This window comes from Giardia intestinalis, chromosome 3, assembly GCF_000002435.2.
Source record: "Giardia intestinalis strain WB C6 chromosome 3, whole genome shotgun sequence".
NCBI lineage: Eukaryota > Fornicata > Diplomonadida > Hexamitidae > Giardia > Giardia duodenalis.
In genome coordinates, this window is record NC_051858.1 from 1,743,328 (window position 1) to 1,764,639 (window position 21,312).

The window sequence follows — 21,312 nt, forward strand, 5'->3', positions numbered from 1 at the left end:
GCTAAATAAATCTTACCCCAAAGAAAGGATTATGCTCTAGCCATTCCTCGCTACTGATGCTTGTTTTGTTGGGCAAGTAGACTACGGGCTGGATGCGTCCTCCTATTTTGATAGGTACGGGGACCATGTTGGCAGGAACCCGTAGATACGTGTGCCTGTGGCTGCCCGCTATTGATGTCTGTCTGGTTGTTGTGTTGTTGGTAACTACGCAGTAGGCGTACAGCTCTAAGCAGTTATTATATCCATGCGCTCTTTCGACAGTGTCAGCGCAGACAGTTTCTAACACGGCGTCATATGATATCCTGAAGAGCTCAAGATTTCTGAGAACCACGTAGAAAGGACATTGATTTTGGCGGTCTGTGCCCTTGGTCTCAGTGTCTATGGTGCCATCCTCACGAATCTGCGGCATGTAGCTGGGCTTTTTAATGCTTACGACAATCCTTTGCCTGTTAATGGGGGTCGATGTAAGGACAGCCGAGTGCATTCGAACAAAGTTGAGTATGTCTCCGAGAATCGGGCCATATGTGCTAACGTTGATGATCCAGTGCGTGGGGAATGAACCAAATCCTACGTTCCCATCGACAGTGAACATATCTGGAAGACCCACGTTAGGGATAATGTGCTTAAGGATGTACATAGACGAAAGGTTCCTGCTAGGAGATCCGAACGGGATACGCTTGAAGTCCTCGTGTGCCATAACATAGGTCCTTAGGGCAGATGTCATTTTGCTGAGGTCCGTCTTACGGGCAGCATTGACTATTTTCATGGTAGACGGAAAGTTTGGGTTAACAACTGTAGAAAGCGTGTTCAGCGTCGTGTTTGACGAGAAAAGGTGACGATAGTAGAACTCCTGAGGAAGGCTGTGTTGGGCAGCAGAAACCAGATATCTCTTCTGTCGTGAGATTTGCAGGTCACTGGTTTCCTCAGTGCTGTAAGCGTATAAGCGTAGTTGTTGTACAAGGTCCAGTAAGTCAGAAATGTCATTATAAAACGGAAGAATGTCCAGCCATTCCGTAAATTTTCCTGCACGAGTCGTCCCAGAAGCGCGTTCTGCGGCAAGATTTGGAATGGTAACGGTGTTAAGAGAGCGGTGCTCAATCTCTACCAGTTTGCGGACAGTTCCTTCTATTTTCTTAGTGTCGATGGGGCGTTCATCAGTAAGGTCTCCAGCGGCAATTTGAATTGTGACCAGCAAGTTTTCATAGATATCGTCCTCTTCACACCGAGCAGCCGACTGTACCCCTTGATTGTTGCGCAGAATGCTGGTTCCCCGAGAGCGAGTAGTAATACTAGACCCTCGTGAGGATAAGTTGTCACTTCCAGCTATAGACTCCCCATCGTCAAAACCGACAAAGTCTCCCTCTCGACCGTCTCCGTCCATTCCAGTAAGCTGCGTTGAGGCCTTACTGCTTTCTAGCGAAAGGGTAGACTCTGTAATGGAAGTGCTCGAGGAGAGCTCATCTTCCTCGCTGTCAGAACTTCCTGCAAGGCGCAACTTCTTCTTCGCTGCCTTTTGTGCTTTTGCGCGCATAGTTTCCTTCAGTAGTCGCATGACAACCTCATCATGTACCTGTTGCTCGGAGACAACCAGCCTGGTTGGTATTATCTTTGATAAGGCCTCAAGCTGGCCAAAGTTGAGACTGTAAATTACTTTCGCGACGCGCTTATATTGTTTGGAGTCTACTCGATTCATGAGGATTGCACTGTTGTCTCTCAAGAGCGTGAGATTGACGAATGCGCAGCTCTTGAAGGACGTTTTGTCATACTTTTGCACTTGCTTGGTTACAGCCCGCAATAGCACCTTTTTGAGCTTGTAAAAGAGCCTTGTATCGTCCATAAATATAGTAGATTGATAACTCAAGAACGAGTGCTTTAGAGCCAAAAGAACAATCCCACGCATAGTTATAGGGGGCTGGAAGTTTGGAACAGCTTCCAAGTCTATCACTTTAAAGCAAATCATAATGAGCAACGTGATGCCGACCATACAAAGATTGAGATAGTGAACAAATGCCTTGCTCAGTGTGCCAGGATGCTGTATGTAGATGTAGTTTGGAACAGTCAGGATTGATATCTCATATAAAAGACTAGTGAAGTGTTCTGAGTCGAGATGAGTCAGTGCTGGTGAGCTGCTGTGGTTTGCGTTCAGGGCGGAGGGAAACAGAGAAGAAGATGGTACGAAGATGAAAATAGGGTATGTGATGTCGTATTTTCGTATACTCAGCTTCTGTCTCAAGATGTTGATGACATCTTGGAGCAGAGCCGCCCCACCTAGAGCAGGGTCTGCCACGGCAACGGTGATTGATTCTATTATATCTTGGAAGGAAAGGTGCTTAGCAAAGTTAGCCCGTACGGTTCTATACGGGTTACTTGGAAGCAGGTGGATAAACGTGAAGACATGGTCAATGGAGATGATTTTGTCAAAGAATATCAGAGTGACCTGTATGGGCGACGGCCCCATGGCCATGATGTGCTGCATCTTCTTGTCCTTTAGAATTTGCGGATCGGCATCAATCTCCTGCACCTTGGCATTATATCGCTCAAGGACCCTAAACGAGAAAGTATACGCATCGTAAAGCTGCATGACGCAATCTGATGCTAAGTCGGGTGGCATCTCTATGTCCTTTCCGACGCTTGTCTTTGTAGGGAGTCCAACAAATGTGAGCAGGTTCCGGAACGATAGGCCCATGGCTTGCAGATATGTCTGGACTAACTCCCCGCGCTCTGCAGCCGATGATATCTTCATATCACTTCTGAAATGGCCAGTTAGCCCTTTTGGTGCGTTAACCGACATCGTCGCAGAAAGCTGCCAAGCGCTGGGTCCACAACGCTTTTCCAGCATCACAGCCATCGCTTCAAAGGTGTCAATGATGAGCTCAGGCTTCAAGGCATTGGACAGGGAGAAGATAGCAAAGAAGGATTGGCTGTCCTGCTTAGCTAGCATAGGCGGCAGTTTGAACACCTGGTAATTAGATGCCATGGCATCCTGCATCAGCGATGAGTACCACTGCTGCAGTGCAGTCTTCTTTTCTGTGTCCTTTGCTCCCTTTATCGTTAATTCGGTAGAGTGCTGTCCTGCTGCCATATTAGCTCTGGCGTAAAAGGCTAATACAGAGGCGAAGGGCTGCTCACACCTAGAGAAACAAACAAAGGCAGCGTGATGCTTTAGAAACCATGTCAGAGAATTGGCTATCACAGGATTGTACCTTCCCAACAGACAGAAGAAGATCCAGGACATAACAACCTTAGGAGACATGGAGGTAACTTCCGGTATTAGATGCTTGATATTATTCAGCACGTCTGCATCAGCGTTGTCTGCATCTATCTTCGTCAAGGCAAATTTGCTCTTCATATAAAACGCCCCCATAATTTGCTGGGTTGTGAGAAGTCTCGTAATATCTTTTATGGATGAACGAAGAACAGCAAACAAAGATAGAGCTGGAGCTGTCACGTTTTCCATGAGGGGGTTGATAGAATAGGGCCGTTCCTTGCTTATTCCACTCAAGTCTCCAATTGCCGTAGAAAAGAGAATATGTATCAAGTGCCATATCCCAGCAGAAAGCTCTGGAGGGAAGACGTTGATAAGCCGGGCCTCTAGAGTCGGAATCATCACAGACATAAGGAAGTTCTTGAGCGTCCCAGGATCATATCTTATACAGAACGCTAGGATATTCTCGTCCTGCATGCTTACAAGGCCGTTCTGAAGCATATATTCCTCTGAGAAATCATGCTGGAACCGAGGGTCTTTAGCATACTTTTCTTTGAGGTGTCCCTGAAACGAGGACACGGCCTTGACTAGAGTAATCTTGAAGATAATGAAAAAGTCTCGAGAATACCCTATGAGGGCAGGGAGATGGTAGGCCGAGATCTTTCTCAAGTAGTAGATAATGGCATTGACAGCAAGCGCTATATCGTCGCAAAGAGCCTGTCCATACGTATTCACGATATCGAATATAGCACAGCGAATGTTGACTGGCGTGTCAACTAGCTTGTACTCCTTCTCCTTGTCCTTTGATAACATGCTGCAGCGCTCCTGCTGAAGAAGAATCAGCCCCTTTAGTGCGGACAAAAGCTGACTAACCTCGGTCTTCCTTGACGAAGAAGCGTGGAGCACAAAGCTAGCTGCAAAGCAAACATGCTGTATACTATCCGAAGACCCTGTTAGTTGCGTAACCATTTGGTTCATAGCAGCTTGCTCCATCTCTCGCTTGGCCACAGTGGGATCAGCTGAACGAATAAATGAAGTACCCATCTGGGACACCTTGTCGGTGGACAGACTCAGGACATGTACCATGAGATAGCTCTTAACCTGGTCGCTAGCGAGGTTGATCATGCGTGAGAAGCGCACATTATTCAAGCGATACCGCTCGTTACGGCTACGAATTCCCTCTGATTCTCCAAAGATCGACTCCAGAAAGATCTGGGACATGATGTGCTTTTGGCTTTGAAGTAACATCATTTCAGTATCTGCAAGTGCTACCCTGTTTGGTGATGAGTAATGTGTACAGACGGCAATGGTGTTGATGAAGTGTTGAGTGAAGAGCCCTGCGTTTATCAGCACGTCGCCCAGACTCATCCCCTGGCTCAGAGCAAAGATGATGGTGTACTTGTGAAGTGCCTGGGCAGTTATAGCTGTCACCGACCCGATGGCAATGGTTTGTCGCTTCCCAATGGTCTTTCGCGATCGCAGGACCATGAACTTTCTTAGGGTAGTATAGTTGCTTGTATCCGTATTACGAGATTCCATGTTAATGAATAGGAATGTGTACTCTCCAGTGCTCAGACCTCTGGCAAGGGTTGCGCTGAATTCACGCGGTGGGATGCGCATGTCTATCACCAGAACGCGCTTCTGCAGATCAGCAAGGAGGTTTGTCACATCGTTCAGACGAGGATTTGTTGGATTCATCCCATGAACAATTACACTGGCCACTTGCTCATAATACAAAGTCCCTTGGGCTTCTTGTTTCTTGCATGCTTCCAAGAAGCACGCCGCCGCTACCCCTAACGTCTCATCAACACAAAAGACCGTGCTTCCAGTAATGTACCGTATAGCAACAGAGTAGAGTCCAAGCATAGCAGGATCTCCCATGGACCATGGGATGCGGAAGCCCTTGAGAAGCATTAGGATCGGCCAGTCAGCTCCGAGAAGTTCCACTAAGTGACCCATAAAGGCAAACTGTCCATACTGAAGAGTGGCGTTGCATATCATCGTCGGCGAATTTTCGTTGAAATCGACTTTCTTGGCCTCTGGGTCCGGGAAATCCACACTGAATCCAAGGCTGCTGTAAAGCGCCACTATCATGACATTGAAGCAAGAGATATTTGCGGTTGTGGAGCTTTGATCAAGTAACTTAAGCAATTTCATGGGTATATCTCCAAAGACACCACCAAGTAAGGCATCTCTAGCGGTTCCTTCCGTAACCAATCCAGGTATCGAGAAAAGAAGCGAGGCTGCAATGGCCACAGAGTCTAACGCAGCAGAGCGTGCTGCTGCCGCCATTATGCGGAAGTCAGTCTTCAAGGCGTCTATGCAGGTATGGATTAAATCTCGCATCACAACAGCTTCTGCTATGGCAGTAAGTAAGTCTCGCTGACGCTTACTTGCTGAATCGCTATTCTTATCGTCCTGGGAAACCTGTGCCTTGACAGCTTGGTCAATGGTCTTCGCAACCGAGTCTGGAGATAGCTCTGTGACGTCAATGGTCTTTGGCTTTGTTTTGCTAGGCGACGCTAAGGCTTCATACAATCTCAATGCGATGAAAAGCGTATTTAGAATGGACATGAAGTCAGCAACCTTTAATAAGATAGTGTTACAGATTTGAGAAGCGAGATGTGTGAAGACAGACATCGAGGGGCATGCATTGATGCTGTTTGTGCTACAAAAGCGATAGACACCAACAGATGCCACCATGAATGTGTGATGGAAAAGTGGCCAGTCCACACTGACTTTGGTTGGGAGAACAACTTCCGTTGGAAGTTTGCAGTCAGAGAGTTGAAAAAGTGAGAACAGGTCGAGCTTGTCCATGGCCACAATGTTAACATTGCATTCGTGCAGTCTCTTCTGGAGCATTATCTCGAGGAAGTTCTTCATCTGTACTGGGGCATCTGGCACCTGCGGTCGGACCAGCGTGAGCTTACTGTCAGTCTTTTCTGCCATCTTCGCTTGTGCCTGCGCAGCATCTTCCAGCTTTTTAGTTGCTCTACTTAGACGCATCTCCTTGTGCAGGTCAACGAGATTGGTTACTAATTCTAAGATGGGAGACTTGACACTGCCCAGCACCTTTGCACGCATGCACTCGCTAGACGATACTACCATAATGTCTTTAGAAAAGATCTTATCGGCACAGTTGAGGGGGAAATCATCGATGATCACAACGCTAAGAGTGAGTGATAGGATTGAGACTAGAACGCGTGAATCTGCCACGATATCCAAACCTAAACCAAATGTCGCGAGATTACAAAGACACTGGATCTCTTCTTCGTCAAAGATGGACTGAAGAATGTTCAGGGGCTCGAGGCTCCGGCAAAGAAGTGAGTAGGCCGTGACCCCCGTTGGGGACGTCCTCATTAGGGTGGACATTGGGGTCATGATTAGGACATTCATAGGACTGTGAAGTAGACACTTACTCATGATGGTATCTCGTGTTACCTGCTTGTTAGCGTCGTGGCCTTGAGGAGCAACATCCACCTCGTCCAAATTGACATGATCTTCTAAAAGCAGTTTGGAGTACTGTTCTATCTTTATCAGGTATTCGGACCAGGACATGACTGCAAAAGGTAGCTGAGAAATACCCCGTCCTGTACCAATCACGCGGCTAGGAAGCGAGGTAGTTAGAGCCGAGTTGACGCTGAAACCCAGGTTGAGAAGCGACGGAGAAACAGTGTTTGCTGAGGACTTTGCAGTCAAGAGTATTTCTGGCTTTATTCCTAACGCCATGGCAAAAGACACTCGCAAAATCATGATGAGCGCCAGAAAATCTAGTGTGTCGCTGTTGTACAGGCTCGTGCTTTGTAGCTCTGCAATCATCTTTTTAAGGTTGTCGATCAGGTCCAGGTTTTCTTTTGGCTCTTTTCGGTCCCCTCTAGGCGGTCGCTTAGTCCGTAGCACAGTTTGTCCGTCCAGATGACTCAGGATTGTTGTTACGTCGATTAAAATCCTCTGTTGGCTCGATTTTTTGCCAGTTTCTGAGAGCCCGACGGCCGATGTAGCTGCCGACATGCTGGAAAGCTTACTCCTGCTACTCCCCTTTGAAATCTCAGATTGCGCGTCATCAGGATCCTCGTCCGCGGCAGCCCTGTTCATCTCTGTAAGCGTCTGCTTGAACCTATCAGAGCTGAGAATAGTATAGTTCCCTAGAGCAGCAAACAGTCTAACAAGCTGATTGTAGGAGTTGCTTGGGGCGTTATCAATACGAATGATGGCCTTGTTAGGCTTCATGGAAAGCATAGTGAGCAGAGGGAACCCGTCAAACTGGGTTTGCTCATCGCCGTCTTCGTGCTCCTGCCGAGCTATATCTTCTGCGACCTTAACTTCGTTCTCAAGAGAATCAACAACCTCTGTGATGACCTCTCTATCTTCTTGACTCATATCTGAAGAGTAAAGAGAAGCTGCTATCTGCTGAGGATCAGTCAGGATGTCGGTTGCCGAGGAGTCCTTCGGGACCCCAGTTGTTGCTACCTTCGTATACGCTAGAATGCGTGCAGCATAAATACTGGCATGCTTGAGAATCTGCAGCCTAGTAGGAAATATCGGATCCTCGCCATAGAGGGAGCTCATACTTCCCCCGCTTCTGATGCTAATACCATACGTTAGGAGGCAATTAAGTTTTGCAAGGTTGAGCTCCCTGCGCGTAGCTATAACAAGAAATGCTTCTAGTGCGCGACACGTGATAAACGGATCTAGGTCTTGGCCGTAAAGCTTAACCATGGACATGAGATGCACAAACCAAAAAGGATTGGTGCTCCGATAGTTGAGGCTTAAGAACGACGACCTATCAACTAGAGTCTTGAAGAGATTGACCGGGGAATCCCTCAGGTCTACCTCTGTGACGTGATGAGATATCAGCGTATTAATCATGTATTGATTTCCGAGTCTGAATGTAGAGGCTTGGGCATCTGCAATGTCAGACTTGGTGCTTTTCGTGGTGATCTGTATGTTTGCCGTGTCTAAAGTTTTATTAGTTGCAGTTTGCTGCATTCCGGTGCCTGTTTGAGTGCCGCCTTGCTCACGCCTAGCTGTCATGTAGTTAATAGACTGGTTCAATACATACCGCTCCCACGCCGTGACAAGGATGAAGTTTCCCTTGACTAAAAGTCGTGCGTCACTCCACGGTGTAGTAGAGCTAGCTTGTGATTTCTGGGCCAGCTGCTGTTTGTGCAGAGCAGTCAGTTGGTCCTCACCACTGTTGTCTGCCTCATCATCCAAATATCCTAAAATACTTAGGCTTGCAAACCGCTCTATAATTCCCTGTAGGACAACGAGATTTGTCTCCGAAAGATTGCGGAGGGCACCAAATAAGGAATGGATATTGGCATTAGATAGCTCCCTATCCCTGTTAGCTTTAATAATACTCGTGATAGAGTCGGGCGGAAGTCGTCCAGGGTGTTTCCCCATGGTCTGGTACGCCTCTATTGTTGCGAGCATGTCATCGCTGATGTCAGCAGGGTCCTTCATCAAAAAGGAGTTGTAGTTCTTCAGCCTGTCAAACACTGTGAAGCTATTGATAAGCCCCACCGGGAGAGACCCTTTAATAAGGAAGTATCCATTAATAAACTGGAAAATCCACGATTCGGTATGGTGAGGATACACCTTCAGGAATAGACTGCGAAGGAAGGGCTCTGTAAGCGGCGGCATTTTAATTGTCAAGGCGGCATTCTGGGCAATCTCAGTATTGAATCTATCACACTCGATAATGAAGCTACAGTCGGATAACGATGCACACCCAGTTTTAAAGCTTTGAAGTGTTTCTGGGTAGATAGAGTTGGGTAGGATCACAGATGAAGGCATTTGGCTGTATGATTTGCGAAGCACCACGTCCTTTTCAGCAACATCCATCAGAATGACATGGTCCCTTAGTAGAAGTGCGATGTGCTCGGAGATTTCTGCACTCCGACAGTCTGAACAGTGCAAGTGGAAAGAAGGGAAACTCAAAGAGCTGTAGTAGTCAAGTATCATATTGCTGTCTTCGTCATGGATAGCCGCTGTAGTGCTGCTATGCCTGTTTGCGGATGACTGTGCTGCTCTGCGAAGAGTGAACTTCTGTGCAATACCAGTAAGCACAGAAAACGTTGAGGAGTCGCTATGCAAATCAGACAGTAAAATCATGTTTGTATCGACCATATCCCGAACCAGAATCTTGGCAGCATCCAAGATAGTTGTCTTCCCAGATCCCCGCTCCCCCACAAGGGCCAGAGAAATAGGACTGAGCATAGCACACCCAAGGACCACCAAAATGGCTGCCCTATGGGAGTCAAAATAAATGGGACTGTCCAACAGCGAGTGAAGACTGGGTCTTTCCCCTCTGTCCTTATCGAGAATGATTTCATTAATATCACTTTTCTCTCGCTTCTGCTGTCGCTTTGCAGCCATTCCGCGTGCAAGGTCGTCATCGTCGTCGCCCGATTCGCCTTTTGCTTCGTTAGCCTGCTCCTCGGTGTCCTTATTAAGTCGTGCCTCATATGCCTGCTTTCTTCGTAGACACAACGTTTTTTCTGCGATATACAAAATGTTCTTCTCTAAGGACACCTTATCAGCATCAAGGATAACATTATTGAGCAGGCCCTCTCCTACCTTATATGTGCGGAACTCGACGCGGGCATGGAAGTGATTGTAATGTTTAGACTTCTTCTCCTTATTGATGCCGAACTTGTAATCGAGGTAACTAAACGTGTCACCGGACATATACTTTGGCACGATATGAGTGACCTCTTGCATGGTATTTCGAATTCCGGTCATAAGCTGCTCGTTTGTAAGTCCGTGGTTGAGTTTGGCCAAGGAGAGTTTTTGGGAGACAGTGTAACTAGCCAAGCACTCCCTCTTCAAAGATGGAAGAGATTGATCTGCTTCTGATAAAATCAAAACTATGGCGGCTATCATTGAGCAAAATGTGCCGTGGCTGACTTTCTGTAATTCAGAAAGCTCAGCTATGACTTTCGTATATCTTTTCAATAGCAAATCGTGTGCTGTCTTTGGTCCCTGTGCTAAGAGGCGCTCCCAGTTGCTACTTGCAGTGAATGTGAGATAAAAAAGAGAGCATGCATTCCAGATTGCGCAGAAAAATGGGGTGCATATGTTAATGAACGCAGTCATGTGCTTCTTTGGATGGAAAAACGCCTCGTTGAGATACTTTTCTGTGAATCCAAAGGATAGACTGCCTTGGAAGCCTATTCCGAAAGGTATTATATCGTTTTCTGCATTAAGAAGAACAGTGTGGTTGATTATTTCAGAAACGTTAGCTGAATTGCCAGCTTCTGCCGTCAACTTCTTCATTTGAGCCTCCAGACTCATTAGGGTGTTCTTTGAAAAGCCGGCAACCTCTGAAAAAGGGTACAGATCATCAGACACCCGAACACGCGACTGCATAAGGTTTCCTAGTACAAATAGCTGCTTCCGCTTCACCTGTAGAACATTAGCATCAGACGACAGGTGGCCGACATATGTATTCTCAGATTTGTGCTTCCCGGCCTTCTGTGATTTCTCATGCATCTGAGTGGTGGTAAGATACTGGGCTCCGAGAATTCTTGTCATAGCGTTAATATCGCGTCCTCTTTGACCCATAGCAACCTCAGATATGCGCTGGACACAAGCAGATGCCGTGTTTTGATCAAATTTATCACTTACTGTGCAGATCTCTTTGAGGAAGTCATTTTGCAATCTGCGCTTTCTTGGTGTAACAACTCCATTACGACAGAGGTTGAAGTAGATGATAGACCGCAAGAGATACACCTCCTCTATACTTCTCCCGTAGCCAAATATCTTTGTAATGACGTCGTAATAGAAGGATATCACCCCCTTCACAAAGGTGGGAAGTGCAGAGATGCGCTTTTCTGCTGTTATCAAGAGCCGGTCCTTGAGCGAGCTGTGGAGTAAGATCGACCTATAGTTGGTCACAACACTTTCTAGAGCACACGAAAGCGGACTGGCTGGATCATCCCCGTATTGATTCACGTGTTCCATACCCTCCAGTGCGGCGTCCAAATCGCGTTTCCAAAGCATGTGGTTACGGTGCACAAGACTGAGGAGCTGCGCTTCTTCAATATGCAGGCTGCCCTGGCATATCTTTTTAGACCCGTCTGCGCCCTCGATGGACGGAAGCAAAATCAGACGGTGGCATATTGATTTGATAAGCGGATAACCAATTATGTCCGGGAGGAAACTAGGACTGAAAACAATAAGGTAATGTGGTCCGTGTGTTACATCAATCTGGATTTGTGACAGGTTCTTGTCGTCTGTTAGGACAGGGAATCCAAGGGATACACTGATAATTATTTCAAACATCTGAAGGAATGCACTGACATTGGATGGTGCGATGACGATCAGGTGCTCCTGAACGGGTTTGTCGTTTGCAATGCTATCGCTGAGATCGATTGCCTGGATGGCTTTATGTGCGCTATAAACAGACGTGGCGTTGAAGCAATAGTGCATACGCCAGCCGCGCACAGCAGCAAGGATACTAGCAAAGGTTTTGAGGTAAGAGATTTGCGGAACAACCACCAAGACTGGCTTGTATGACCGCAAAAGGTCGTTACAAAACAGAACGTCATAGACTGTTTGGAGGGAAAGCTGATGTGCTTGCGAGAACATGTTAATATACCACTGAAATTGCTGGGACAAGTAGCGCGAAAGACTATCTGTGTAATACTTTAGAAAACTCACCTGCTTGATTGGCGCATTCTTAGCTTTGTCCATTTCATAAGTATCTCCAGTTTCTGCATACTTCAGTCCCAGATGAACCCGAGCAGACTCAACGGTCCCTAGGAAATTGCGAGCCAGGCGGCCTATGTGCATTGAGTTCATCTTGTCGAGGCCAAATGCTGCGCATACAAACTGTGAATAGACAGTGGTCAATGACCTTAGCTCATGCCGCGTGGCCTTCAGTGAGAGAAAGCTTCCTGTCTGTCGCAGGATATAGTCAAGTGTCACTGCTGCAACACAAGATGTGTCGGACTTATCTTTGGCGCGGCTATAGATCATCTGGACATCGGAAGCTAGCAATCTACAAGAAAGAGGACCCATGGAGGCCAGGAAGTTATTGAGTTCGCAAAATGTGTGATAATACTCCGGTGATACCTTCTTAAATGATGACTCGGGCTGGTCAAATTCCAAGTATACGAGCTCTGAATGCTTAAACGCATTGATGCAGCTCTTTCCATGCTCTGTAAGGTGGTATACCGCTGCATAATTGTCCTGGACCTTGCTCAGTTCTTCGCCGCCAGACTGAGGTCCAGGATCAGTTGTTGATGTTTGGCTCTCTGGATTTGCTTCATGCTCCTCCTTTTGGGCAAAGAAAAATTTGTCAGCTGTGATAATGGGTGCGAGCTCGGGAAGATGGAAGATCAGCAAGCCGTGATCCGAGAAGTCTGAGAAGTCCGCAATCTTAACTGTGACCCTGGATTGTATGTAGTTTAGTTCAGGACTGCCAAAGAACAGCTTGCTTTTTATGGCCTTCTTCTTCTCAGCAGCGCTTATTTCATGGGTAACGCAAAGCGTTTCGAGGGGACCGGCCTTTCTGCGCAAGCTATGCGATAGTTCTACCAGCTCCAGGATCTGCGGTGTTGGCAAGTACTGCAACCCGAATACGAGAACCACATATCCGGCGCAAAGACAGGCGGTGATCCGCTGCAAACACTTCACAAACGTGAACTCTGCAACGCAGACACATACCAGTCGTCGACCAAGTAGGTGGCACGTGTGCAGAACCAATTTCGTTGGCTCTTGGGTATAGATGGACCGAGTAGCTGCTGTTAGAAGGAATACTGGAAGACCCATGGAAAATCCATTAACTATCGACGTCGCAGCATACCTATATTGTAAAGGAATGGCTGAAATAATGTCCAACGGAGTCGGGGCACCGATCCAGTGAGGCCCGTATGTAATTAGAAACTCACTGAGTGACGATGTGACATACAGATCATGGGTTGTAGGGTTGTAGACGGTGAAGGTGATGCTATTATTCATTGAGAGTATCCTGTTTAGGTCATCGCCGCGGAGGATCTTCTTTAGGTCTTGGAGGTACTCGCACCAATCAGCCATGTGCTGAATAAATACCTTTACATATATAGGATTCTTTTGCATGCTATTGATCTTCACCGCGAGTATAAGGTTTTGGAAAAAGTCAAGAAGTTCTGCCAGATCATTATATGTGGGGTTTTTAACAAGCGCGAATCTGAAGAGTAAGCTGCGGGTCTTCTCTAGCAACCAGGTGGATATTGCTATGATAACTGCGCGAAACAGGTTGGTCTTAAGATAGTTGGAGAACCCATCTGGATCTCTGATCATCGGCGAGGAGGCCAACTTCTGCTTATTTCTTTCTAACTCCTCGTTGATAGGTGCACTTTTGGTCACAGATGATGCTGATTGACTGACCGACTGTGCCATCTGCTCCAGGTGTAAATAGGTAAAAAACCCTTCCGGAGGTGCTTCACCATGGAGCCCCTTGCCCGTAAACTTCATGTAAGCCACTGCAAATTCATCCCACGCTTTCTTAACAGCATCCACAAAAGATGCACGGGTTTCTGCGGCTACAGCGTCTGGTACAAGATAAATGACATTGGGTGCCTCAACAGGAGTGGTGAACATTAAGCTTTCGTCACCAGATCGTATGCCATTTATGATGGAGCCACGAATAGACGACGAGTCAATAAGATACTCGTCCATTCCGTGAAAAACCTCATAACTCAGAGAAGTAACCAGCTTGAAAAGGCTCTTTTTTAGTGGAAAACAGCCACAAAACACCTGGCACACAGACGAGCAGAAAAGTGCGGAAGGAAAATTCTTCCCGTTGCTCCAGGGAATGAACTTCCGTGGGCCAATGGAAAGAGTCTCCGGGTCGGATGTCTTTACTGAGTAGTATGGAGAGAAGGTGGTCGTAGTCGAGCTTTTAGTAGCCAGGTCTTGAAACGACTGCAGAATGGCGAAATCTTGGTAGAAGTGAATGCGCTTATGAATAGCATCGACCTCAAGCATGTGCTTAGAGAGGGTCTTGAGAACGTTCATGTTAATAACTATACAGAGGAAGGGCACAGACGTGCTCATAGAACGTGCCGTAGAGATATTTCTTAGAATTCGTGCTCCAAGGGACTTTTTCTTCATAATCTCCTCTACAGAGCAATACTTCGTGATCACGTCTCTCCAGGCGGCACATGCAGCCTGAAGCGTTGTGATATCTTGCTTTGACAGTATGTTGACAGTAAAGGCTTTCCTCCCCTGTTCTGTCTTTAGCCTTGTAGCCAGTTTTGCCCGTTCTGCCTCTGTGAGTTCTGCTCCTCCAAAACGCTTGGCCAACTGGTTGGGCGAGGGAGACGCATCACCTGGTGCTGCCACGTCCTTGATAATCTTCTTATGATAGTTGGTGAAGAGAGTTTCTTGGGGGCCCGTGAAATTGATCAGGTTGGCGTTGGCCTGGTAGGTGAGGAGATCTTGTAGCACAAATGGCATGCGCTTAAATATCGTAATGAGAAAGAGCATTAGCTGTGCCAATGCCTCGAGATCGCGTGCATACTCCTCTACATTCTGCGTGTATCGCCATTGCTGGAGATATTGTCGATGTGCGTCAAAGGCCTCAGACAAGTAGCGTGCAGTCAGGATGGTGCTCTTACTGGCCACATATGCCAGGTTAATGTCGAAGGATTGAGTATAGTCTATGTATCGTGTCCCAACGTATCCAAGATTATTTAGCACAAGGGAAATCGTTACTAAGGCCTCTCTGCATATCTCTTCCGCGTTGGCGGGCGTGATAATGGCAAAGTCTATGGCATTCTTCCATCCCATCGACCTGTCATTTGTAGCAAAGCTGGATGTCCCAACTGAAAGAGCGTATGTTTTGTCAATGCGAATAGAGTATAACGCGCGCTCTATTTGTTTCAGCTCGCGAAGGGCTTGCTTATCAATACTAGCGTTTTGAACTAGCACCAGCACGAAGTCCAGTAGCTCATTGTTTTTCTCAAAAGCATCCAGAAGAAGCTGTGGCTTAACTGAGAAGGTTTTTTCTACAAAGACTCCGGTAAAAGACGTTATTCGTTGAAGGTGAATAGGTCGAAGGGAATCGCTGCTGACTTGATGAAGCAGCGTGACTGGTGGCACAAAGAGCAAAAGAACATTTTCTGCGTTGTCTAAATACTCGGTCCATGGCTCAAAAGAGACACTAAAGGCCACGTCCGGCATATCCCTTATGCGAGCCATAAAAGGCATATCGCTTCCACTTGAATCTGTGAGCTGTATCTTATCCTTGTACCGAGGGCCTATGACCTTGTTGATTAAATGCAAAATGTCTATCTTGTTTGTGTGAACGTCGATAAACTTCTCTTGGGCAAACTTCCGAGCCTGCCGTATCCCATAGGCAACGCGGTCAATGGCCATAAGCAGCTCTATGTGCGGGTAAGATCGCAACGTTCTCTCGCTGTAGTGGTTATGGCACGAGTCTATATCAAAGAGCGTAATGGAGATGTCTGCTATTGGAGCAAGGATCTTGAGCATTGCAAAGGGAGAGGGATAGACCGGCATCTCCAAGAGTCTGGTTGAGCAGTCTGCAGCCAAAAGATAAACGCGCCAACGATCCAGGAGACGGATCAAACAGCAGAGCTCCATAAGAATGAACTTGTACTCTGAGAGAATGCGTCTCATATCGTATCTCTCTGCGTTACGCTGATAGGGGGCAGTTGACTTACGTACGGGGCGTTTGTATAGCTTGGCTGTTGAAAATATGTACTTGTGTCCAGGTACTTTGGATGACAGAGAATCCGGCACGTTGTTCCGGAGACATATGATGCGCTGGTTGTTGGCTGTTTCTGACCCATCAATCTCACGAAAGCCCTTGAGAAGGGAGCTGTATGAAATGCGTTTTGTGTGGAGCTCAAATCTACAAGAAACAGCAAGAGACTGAAGGAAATCCCGTTCGAATACTTGCGTGTTCTCCAAGGAGATACTAGCAACGGATTCTTTAGGAGCTAGCAAGAACCTGGTGGCTTCGGCGTGATGCTCCATTCTGGATTCTTCATCGCGAGATTGCGATTCATCTAACACTTCCGGCCCCTCTGGATTGTGTGCTTCACCGGAAGGAACCGTGGAAGCTGTGGCTTTCTTGAACTGATGGTTTGTCCGAAACGAGGAAGCCTTGGCGTAGTTTAAACTAGAAGAAGGATCTTTAGCTGAATGGGCCTCTGGTACTGAACTGTCTGGCTCCGAAGAAAAGGGGTCTAGCTGCAAATGATTAGATGCACAGTGATAGTCGTCCAAAGTTAGAAGCTTCAGCTCAAAGTTCTTACAAAGAATGGGGTACTTCTCAGCAAACGTGAGTGGCGCATTTCTGGCCTCACGAAATGACGGATAGTCTATAGTAAAGATGACCTTGAGGCCGTCTGCAATAGAAAAGGCAATCTGCGCAATCCAATTGTCTACCGCGCTAACGTAGTCTGCATATGCATTAATGCGACTAGAGATACTTTGTGAATGCTTCTTTGCAAGCATCGCCAGTTTCATAAATTGTCGACTGGGCTCTTCGAGTAAGGCCGGGAGATGCTTCTTGTAAGTGGCTGGGAAGAGGGTTATGTAATTGGTCCCATAGTGCAGAACAAACTTGTCATACAAGCTGGAAAAGATATAGCAGGCAGAATCGCTGGATAGCTTGTTGTGCAGGTCACGCACGAGTTGGAACTTCTCTGGAGTTGTGGTAGCCGAGAGTATGAGGGACGAGACGAACTTAAGTTCTGCCAAAATGTATTTAGTAAAACACTCGATCGCCTCCGTCAGCTTATTTATCATGTGCTTTTCGAGATAGTCTAAAGCTTCCAGAAGATTTTCCTTCATCCGCCTCACAGAAACAGTAATCATGGACGCATAAAACTGATCGGGGAACACAACAATGATCGACCTGAGATTCTCGATCTTGTCTATGATGGAACGAGGGGTAGAGAAGTCAAGAAGAGGAAACTCCTGCTCATGGTTTCCAAAGAGAAGGAGGCCTTTTATTTCTTTAATCTTCAGACAACGCTCATAATCAAACGATAGAAGAGTCTCTATTTGCTTGTCAGTAGAAAACCACTCTCTGTAGCTGGTCATGAGGCTCATTGGGCTGAAGTCATCCGAAAAAAGATCCTGAGTCAGGTCTAATAAGCACGAGAACTCATTGGCCCTATCAGAAAGCTCTAAGCGTGTGACCACTCCTCGTTCTTTTATTGCCAGGAGCGAAAGCTTCCGATGAGTGAGAAGAGCAGTATATGTGTTAAGCAAATCTGTGCTAAAAGAAGTGCTCTCCTCCCGCTTAGAGTAGTGGCGTGACAAAACACGTTGCCGCTGCTGCGTCAAGATGTCTGCATATGTGTCAGAAGCCAACGAGGCTCCGCAGGTCATGGCATCTGAGTTGTTGCTAATGTCATTTGGCTGGAAGTTCATGGGCGAGGCGGGCGAGGCGCTGGGGCCGCGCTTGACATTACCAATGTTTGTATTAGAGGCGTCCTGTCTGTTAGCTACTACGGCTGAATTTCCCATCAAGACAAGCGGTAAGTCTAAGTACATGTCTGCAATAGTGTGATCATAAATTTCTATGAGCTTATTCTCTTTCTGGAGCGAGAGTAGAACATCATAGCCCTCCTTCAGTTCCAGCCTAGCATCTATAGAATTCAGCATGGTGTCGTCCTCGGCTTCAGTTAGTGGTTCGTCCTGTAACTCATTAGTTTTATCCTCGCCGGCTGTTATATATCCTGCCATCACCTTGAAGCGCATGCTCTGTTCCTGCAGAGATATGGCAAACTTCTGCTTTGAATATCTCGTCATGTAATTAGCAAAGTAGGTGAACCCGATGCTATCGAAATGCGTTCGTTCCACAGCAGCCCAATTGATCCCCGTGATGACACAAATAGATAGGTTGAAGGAAAATGTCATCAGCACATCGAAAAAACTATAGTGATATCCGACAGTGGTGACTACTGAGGGAACAGAAACAAGTCGGGCATCTTCCTCACTACAGGCTAAAGCGCACCCTGCAATCTTATCAGTTCTGATGTCGTGTTCTGCTGCCAATGCTTCTTGTGCAGAAAGCATCTTCTCGTCTCCTTCCACATCCATGGCTGTTTCAATTGTTAAGTCTGTTCTTCGTCGGTGTATAGTCTTAAGATCGTGCGCATCCCCACCCTGTGGAAGAGAGTCTTCGTAGTTCTCGGGGTTAAATGATTCTTCTGGGCTTGATGCAGCGCCGAGTCCTGCACCAGGCATGGTTTGCACTGTGTCAAGTCGGCTCATGTCACTAATAGTCTGCTGGTCAGCACTATATAAGAAGGAGAGGTGCGACTTCTGTGTGAAGAGAGCGTTGTGCACAAAGTCAAAGCGTGAAAACCCATAGTTATACATTCGTGATGCAATCAGGGACAGATCGTCGAGGGTCGAAATACTCTGCATCCCCTGATCTGAATACTTGAACTCCTTGAGGGGTTTGAGGGCTAACATAAAGACCTTGTGGCACGCACGCTCTGCCAGGTCATTGAGGGCAGAGGCAACCATGCGGGCTAAAGTAAAATAGATCCGGGTGGCATCGTAGATCTTAACTGTTGCCAGAGCAGTTGCAGCGCTCGCAGCTTTTGTGGACTGTTCTGGGTCCTGCTCTTGCCCCTGTTCCTGAGAGTCTTGTGTGTCCTTCTCCAATTTTGTTACAACGTGGTTGTGTAGGTACTGATAATATATTAAGATAGTGGCGAGAATGATCGAGTACGGGACGAGAGCAGTGTGATAGAACAGGAAGTATTTGAGAGCTTTGATGAATATGGTATCGTTTGTTTTAATAAGATTATCAATAGTGCACGGGTCCTCGCTGCCTCGTAAAGCGGCAAACTCTACAGACAGCTTCTTGCGGGTGTCGTGCAGCTGGTCCATGTTGCAGAAGTAGTCCACACGCTCTTTAAAGAGGTCGTGACTCTCGAAAAATTTGATGTGCTCATAGTGCTGATTTATCTTTGCAATCATTCCATCAAGATATTGAATGAATGAAGCGATGGTCTGCTCAATGACCGGGGTATATTCCAAAAGCTGATCCTTCCGACCGATGAGCTCGTGAGCAGAACCAAGTACAATATTACCATCATTATCAATTTTAAGGTTACAACTACGAGTGTTAGATTGATCCAGAGTGCTTAGATCTAAAAAGATATCCATCAGTGCTTCAGATATTTTTACGAGATTGCCGATTAATGGCTGTGCAGTGGCGACATAGCAAGGTTGAAATCTAATCTGGGCAGCAAGAGTTTGGCGTAGCGACAATAGGCGACTTTGGCGTTTAGAAAACTCAGTACCATATAGAACTAGGTTACAATCCCAAGCAGACGTGGTTGGAATTCTGTGGCTGAACAAACCCAAAGGTAGGGTTGGTTCATAAATTAAAGAAGTGGGCATAACGTCGGTGGCAGACGCAGACAGACCAACCGTATAAAGACTGGGCCGCAGAACCCCCATCTTTGGAACGACTATTTCATGCTCTTTCATGACTGAAGGAGTATTTTCAAGAACACTAAAGACCCGGCTATGGAACCTTTGCTGAGCAGCAGCAACGGATAGAAAAAACTCATTCTCAAGCGCGCTAATGTGTCGCTGATAAGCTTCCTCTAGTTGCAACTTAAAGTCGCGTTCAGGATCATGCACAACGTCATCCAGCGCCTCCTTCTGGGAGTCTTCTTCCCTCCGTACATCATCAAGCATTGCATTGAGTACCTGGGTCATCTTTATCACCCGACTATCCACTTTAGTGCTCAAGGGTAGCAAGGGAATACGGGCGTTGGAAGCGATGGTCTGGACTAGATGGCTACGGCGGGCTGGAAGAGCAGGAGAATTGGCCCGCAAAATTGGGTTACTGTGTGTTACCTGAGACTGGGACCGTACTGGAGACTTTTGAGGTTCTGTGGAATGAGTGCTCTGCAATTGTGTCATGGTGAGATCGCGCTCCTCTAAACCCTGGTCATCTCTGGTGCACGAGAGCTTGGGTAACGCTTTTGGTACGCTGCCTACACGCTCTCCTGAGCGCTTCAGTAAACCACTGCGGTTTTGGAGCAGAAATGAATCTGTTTCCACTCCTGCTTGCGAACGAGATGGTATCAAATCCTTGGATGTTAAAACCGAGGAAGATCGCTTAGTGGGTAGGAGGGAAAGTGATGCTGTTGGCCCAGTTGATTTTGTAAGGGACGTAGCAAGGATAGATCCCTTGCTCCTTTTATTTAGATCTTCAAGAAGTAACTCTCGCTCGTTGTATGCCAGATGGCGTGCATATGTAAGAAGGAGTTGATTCAATGCGCGCTTTAAAAGAGGCGAGCGTTGGAGTTGACGCTGTATGGCCCAGTAGACATGGGTCAGATATAATTTTAGGTTCTGTAGGATGCAGTTATCTCTGTATGAAGAAGCATCCTCGAGCGGTCTTTCTTCCTCCAATATTGGCTGCGCTTCCCCCACCTTTTCAAAGATGTTGTGCGCAGCAGACCCGCCTGGATGGCCAGGTTGAAAGTAGCCCGGCCCCTGCTCCTGCACAAGCTGCATACGCGCAAGGTTCTTGACCTCTGTGTTTGTGAGGGTCTTCGTCACAGACTTCTTATCGCGACGCCACGTCTTTGGAGCCAGCATAAGCTCCGAGAAGCTATCGATGCCGGGATCATCTAAAAGAAATATACGGTTTAGAGGAGTGGGCATGCGTTTCCTGAAAGTTCCATTGAGTGTGTCTATGGTAATATCAACGATTCCCATCCCCATAGAAAGGTTTGCATAGACCAGGTTCCCCGGTAGATAACAAGGTATTGCAGCGATGTGGTCTTCTAGTTCGACCACAAAGGATACATTCTTGATCAGTGCAGGCCACGGCCTGCGCACAGGATCTTCTAAGCCTGCCACGGGAGGCCTGAAGTAGTGCTGCCGGCAGAGGCGCTCGATTGACACATCTCTTCTAAGCAATACCACTCTGCACTCGTAGCTGTCGTCCTGCCGAGGCTCTGAGTCTTCTCCAGAAGTTCTAAGTGAGAGCAACGCTGATAGCATTGTGTTGTTCTGCATTCCCCTGAGCGCCCGCGGAACCGTGACATGAGTCGGCGGCGGGGGCCGGTGCTTTGAACTGGATATGAACATGTCAATTA

The 21,312-nt window shown here is 47.1% G+C and overlaps 1 protein-coding gene across 1 annotated transcript; it reads right to left on the reverse strand.

Moving 5' to 3' along the window:
- Position 1: 1 nt before the first annotated feature.
- On the reverse strand, positions 2-21,304 carry GL50803_0037350 (uncharacterized protein; the record flags this gene model as incomplete). Its single annotated transcript, XM_001705704.1, has 1 exon — positions 2-21,304. The coding sequence occupies one exon, from the start codon at positions 21,302-21,304 to the stop codon at positions 2-4; it is 21,303 nt and encodes a 7,100-aa protein (XP_001705756.1).
- Positions 21,305-21,312: the final 8 nt, after the last annotated feature.